Raw genomic sequence first — 6021 nt, forward strand, 5'->3', positions numbered from 1 at the left:
TAACTTTTAGTTGCAGTTGTAAATCTATGAGACCTGAGCATAAAAACATCTTTTGTCAAGAAACAAAATACAAAATAAGTAAAACTACAATCTGAAATCAAATCACAGGACTGGAAACTGCCATCACTCCCAAACTGGTTGACTGGACTGGTCTCGAAACTAATAATTCATTTAACATCAGTGTTGTCGGTCAACACAATTTTTGATTATAATTTGTGGCCTTTATGGACTTGCAAACAAATCAGAAGCACATATATTAACTATTACTAAAGGGATCTGATCCAGTGTAAAGTGCAAAAAATCTAACTACTGATGGGGCTGCATGCAGGATGTACACAAACTTCAATTTGACTGGACTCAATCATGAGAGCAGGCAGAGCATATTTAAACCATTTCAAGTGAAATAATTACACACAACCAGATTGTAGGATAAATCTCACATCCTTTACTTCTTTTCAAAACAATCACATTATGACATTAAGGACAGATTTTTCCAATTGTGAATCAGGTTTGATTCACAGCACGCAGGCGACTTATGATTAAATAAATACCCGACCTCAAACTAAGCAGGACAAGAAAACAAAAGTCCATGAATCATCTGTTTTCACATTCTTTCCATTCACGTTGTCACTGGTTGAGGACTTAGGAAATGCCAAACCGCAGAGCATTTCAGAGGATGTTGATGGTGAACAGTTCGATGTTGACGGAGCTGCAGGATGAAGATGACGGCAGGCACCGGTGGCCTGGCACGCAGTTGGACTACAATGCAAAGTACCGGCTGCAGCAGTTCTGGTTTATTATTTCAGTGTGTGTGCAAAAATAATCCAACACTGACCTGACAGGAGGAAACAAAAAAATCATCACATTGAGCAACAGTGGAGGAAAACATACAAGATGGTAAAGTTAACTGTAAGAGGCATGAGCATTTCAGTTGTAAAGGGAATATTTGCCCATCTTTTATTTTAATTATGGACTATTATTAAGCTCTATCTAAAATAATACTCCAAATAAAACACTCTTCAGAAGCCCAATACTCAGATTTATAGCTTAAACAGAAGTCTCAACGTTTTCAGTTCTCATGTTAAATAACTGCAGAGTGGTCTGAGGCATTTCTGCCTTATTAAAAGCTGCTACATATAGCCTTAAAATATGCCTCTGTCCTGGATTCTGGTCTCATGGCGCTTCTAAAGTGCATAGTTTATTGCATCTGAACTTCACTCTGTTTATCCTTTCATCTGTCCAGACAGTCTTCCTCCTCCCTACCTGTAAGTGTCACCACCAGCATGCTTCACTATAATAATTAATATCCAGGTGATGATGTGCACATGTTTGGCCAGAGGTAGTGCATGGTGTTGAGATAAAAGCATTTAATTGCATGTCTTATTTGTGTCTTTTTATTGTTTTTACACTGATGGTGAGTAATGAGGCTCTAGAGATGTTCAGTGTAATTTTGTCGTTTGTTGATCAATCAATGTTTACACATAACCTTAATAAGGCAAAATGACAAATTTGCACTGTTTTGTCAGAAGATATCTTTCAGTATTTCTATACAATGAGTATACTCAAATGTGTTAAAGAGACACAGTATCACACAACAAGACAGTTTACACATGGATGATAAATGCTCTGAGAATTTAACATTTTATTACAGTGAAATATGTCATAACTGTGGAGGTTGCTGGTAAATGTCCTACTTGGGAAATTAGTAACATATTTTCTTCACTACAGTTGCATTTTCAAAAAAAGTAGCTACATAAAGAAGAATATACACAAGGTTACCACTTTCTTTGAGTCTCGGTTCAAGTAAACTAGCAAAACATTTAAATCAAGAACTATGTAATCATAATAAATGACATTGGCCATGTTGATGGAAAAAATGTCACCTAAGGAAACAGTGTGCTTCTTTAATGCAATGTCTATTCAAGGGATGGTGGTATGAGCTACAATGGGTCAGACAATACTTGCTACTATAGAAGGATAAATAGCTCCACCCACTGCTAACCGTGTTCATCATTTGAGCAGAAGAAATATACACAGCCTATTACCTGCAATATAAATGTTGAAAATCCACAACAATTATAATATTAATAATTATTATTATTCTCTTCATTTATGTCTTCATTTTGCAGCTTGCTTTCAGTGCTGCCACCACAGCTGGCATGAAAAAATACTACCCATGTCTAACAATCCTGTTGTATGAGTACTAACATGGATTTTATCGGGCCTTCGGTGTAAATAGTTAAGTCTGGTGCTTTACACAGTCAGCAATGCCGCAGATTGCACATATGAAAAAACACCTGTAGGCTCGTGTGTACTTTTCTATATAATGTTCAACCCTGTGAATTTGCCATCAGGTTCTACCAACATGTCAAGGTGAGTAAAGTGGGGCACGGAAATGTGCTTGGGCATTAAAGTTTCAAGAAATTTGCTTTTAATGAATGATTGCTATATATATATATATATATATATATATATATATATATATATATATATATATATATGTATGTTTCTAAGTATACAATAGATTGATATAAACATATATTCCCTTATACCTATTTTTGAATGAAGACAAGTAGGAAACATAAAAGAGTTTTATCCGATTTTTTAAAACAAACTCTAAATTCAACATATATACATGTAAGAGCTGGAGAAGAGTAGCATCACATTTTACTTGAGTTCAGTAATGTTGATCTTTCTGACATCAAGAGATCCATTAGATGCAGAATTATTAATGCTTAAGTACTCGTATCCCGAAGAAAACCGTCAGGATACTTAAATAAAGTGTCTGTGACTTTCTGTAGTTATCTCTTTGCCATTTTTCTGACTTACCTGGCTGACACTATTCGTCCTTCTTGAATTTGCCGCTGATGTAGGGAACGTAATCCAAAACCAATCGCCAGTCTGTTAAGTGGACCAGAGCTACACCTCCGACTGTGCCCCAGACAGCCAGTGTTGGGACCCTGTAAAGTGGAACACGTTTAAAATGGATCCAGTTTTCTTCCATTTACAGTGAAAGAAAAAACACACAAACCTTTACAATAGTCAGTTTTTTTTGTTTGATACGGTTTCATTTATTTAGCCTGTAGCTGAAAATTACTCTTATTTGCTAGTATACATATTATATACTTAGCAACAAATATTAAGCCCCAATTGAGTAGCACTAGACAAGTTGTTAAGTAATACATGACAAAAAGCAGCCACTTCGATAGCTGATTATTTTACTAATCAATTGTGGAGAAAATGCTTGCTTTTTCCATTTCACAGCTAGTCAAACAAATACACATTTAAACACATTAATTTGACCTTATGGGCTAAATTTATACATGACTTTATGTGTGTAAAAGATTATGTCTATTGTGTACCTGTATGTTTATGGGTGGAGTATGGAGGGCTATGACATAACAATAAAGGCCATCGATCTAAATGATTAATATACTCATTTTATAATTTATTGTCACAACAATAAAAAAATAAATAAAAAAAGAGTCAACAATAGTCCAACAACTAAGATCAATCAGTCTAAATTTGACCAAGTTAAACATGTCCTCCTAAAACTGGGTGATAAAAGGTATGAAATTCACATGTAAAATGCGCCACAATTATTACAGAAAACGTCAGTAATATTACAATAGCATATAACATATTACAATACAATATATTTTACCCTAAAATGGTCATTTTAATCATGTTTCGAACCCATATAAGCTGCCTGCATGCCCCCATAGCAGTGACCTCAGCTAGGCTAAAAGCTCATGTTAGCTAAGGACAAGTCGAGACTTGCAGCTGAATTAATATCTTTCTGCTTTTTTACCAATCACACGATGAGAAAAAAAACGTCTTACCATGTCTTGGCCATGGACACATACTTCTGGCCTATTATTTTACCGATCATTTTGGCTGGTTATGTCCTCTTGACGCCGCGTAGGAAACTAGGAAGAACTCGCGTACAGACTGCTGCCTAGTGCGCATGTGCATGAAGTACTTCCGGTTTATCCTAAAATTAATTAAAAAAGCTAAAACTACACTCCTGAAGATAATTATTACTGACTGACTTTTTCTTTTCAGTATTTATTTATACCGCGCTTACATTGCGCATACTCCTCCATAAATGCGTTTTGAATCAAATTACCAAAATGAATTGACACACAACACACCGGGAGACAGGTAGGTAGTGTTTGTCTCTGAAGCTCTGGCAACACATATGAACATCTGATGAGGCTGCTTGGTGTAAACTGCCCTGCATACTGTACCAGAGAGGCACATGGAGGTAATATTATAGCTAATTTCTGCCCTCTAGCGTTTTAATCAAGCTATGGTGAGCTGAGATGTCACCAAATGTTCTTATTGGCGTAGCAGGGTTGGATTCAGCCAAATATGCACATACTAGTGATGGGCAAACCGGCTCTTTTCAAAGATTCGGTTCTTTTGGCTCGGCTCCCTTAGAAGAGCCAGCTCTTACGGCTCCCAAACGGCTCTTCATTTAGTATCACTCTGAGCGTTCTATTTTAGCCTGATTTAGCAATTATGAATGGTTTGTGTATTGGTAAGCAAGTTTTCATTCAGTGTTTTCATAAAAGCCTTATTTGTATGCATTTTTGTATACAGTAACTTTTGTTTAACATTTTAATCAAACTGTTAAACACCTGAAAAACCTTGAACTGAACACAGAACAACTGAACACATTGACATGCTTGCACTCACATCCTCCTCTGTCTCTGCTGTGTGTATCTGGCCTGTACCACTACACTCACTGTCTTTGGAGCGTCTGCCCCCCTTCCTTCTTTCACATAATGGTATGATCCTAGTCTGTCCTCGCATGTGATTGGCCGAATGGTGTGCCCATCAAAATAAACTCCCGCCCCTGCCTGCATGGATTCTCAGCCAAACGGACTGCTGAACAGGAGGCTGAAGATTCGGCTCTCACCGACGGGCATCGGCTCTTCTCGTTCACTACAAAGCATCGGCTCTTAGAGCCGGCTCGTTCGCGAACGACACATCACTAGCACATACTATCTGTAGGTATGTCTACAGTGCAGTACGGTATCTACAGCACATACTGTATGTAAGTATGTCTACAGTGCAGTACGGGTAAGTATGTCTAGTACGGTATCTACAGCACATACTGTCTGTAGGTATGTCTACAGTGCAGTACGGTCTCTACAGCACATACTGTATGTAAGTATGTCTACAGTGCAGTACGGGTAAGTATGTCTAGTACGGTATCTACAGCACATACTGTCTGTAGGTATGTTGTACAGTGCAGTACGGTCTCTACAGCACATACTGTATGTAAGTATGTCTACAGTCAGTGTAGTATGGTATCTACAGCACATACTGTGTGTATGTTTGAGATGACTTTTGTTGTGATTTGTCACTATATAATTAAAGATAGACTGATTGATTCCTCTAGGTATGTCTACAGTACAGTACAGTATCTACAGCACATCCGTATAGTATGTCTACAGTGCAGTATCTACAGCACATCCGTATGTAAGTATGTCTACAGTGCAATATGTATGTTTGAGATGACTTTTGTTGTGATTGGGCACTATATAAATATTGATTGATTGATTGATGTAGGTATGTCTACAGTACAGTATCTACAGCACATACTGTACATAGGTATGTCTATAGTACAGTACGGTACCTACTGTATGTAGGTATATCTACAGTAAACTGCACATGCCCTTGTAGAAGTGGGTGTGTGGAAAATGAAGTAACCACAAATGTGTTTTCTTGTAGGTTCTTTACTAATAAAAGGCCCCATTACTAAAATATGACTCATAAACCAACCTTTTTGCAGAAGTCATATTGGTTGTCTGTCTATTAAATAATCTTTACCTGCTTTTTCTTTCATTTGTTCAGGGGCAAATTACAGCAGGATGAACTATATTTCACAAAAACACAGGTATACTCGGTTGTTTCTCTTCCACCAACTTGCTTTGCAGAAAATGTAAAAATGTGTTTTACCTTTTTTCAAAAGAAAGAAAGAAGAAAAGACATCAGATAAAGGGGAGTTTT

At 37.1% G+C, this 6021-nt stretch overlaps 1 protein-coding gene across 1 annotated transcript; it reads right to left on the bottom strand.

Moving 5' to 3' along the window:
• Positions 1 to 422: 422 nt before the first annotated feature.
• Positions 423 to 3955, bottom strand: LOC133990582 (cytochrome b-c1 complex subunit 10-like). The gene is made up of 3 exons (XM_062428938.1): positions 3843 to 3955; positions 2830 to 2960; positions 423 to 835 (listed from the first exon to the last, which is right to left on the bottom strand). The coding sequence occupies exons 1-2, from the start codon at positions 3890 to 3892 to the stop codon at positions 2840 to 2842; spliced, it is 171 nt and encodes a 56-aa protein (XP_062284922.1). The 5' UTR covers positions 3893 to 3955; the 3' UTR covers positions 423 to 835; positions 2830 to 2839.
• Between the last annotated feature and the right edge of the window lie 2066 nt (positions 3956 to 6021).

This window comes from Scomber scombrus, chromosome 11 (assembly GCF_963691925.1).
Source record: "Scomber scombrus chromosome 11, fScoSco1.1, whole genome shotgun sequence".
Taxonomy (NCBI): Eukaryota; Metazoa; Chordata; class Actinopteri; order Scombriformes; family Scombridae; genus Scomber; species Scomber scombrus.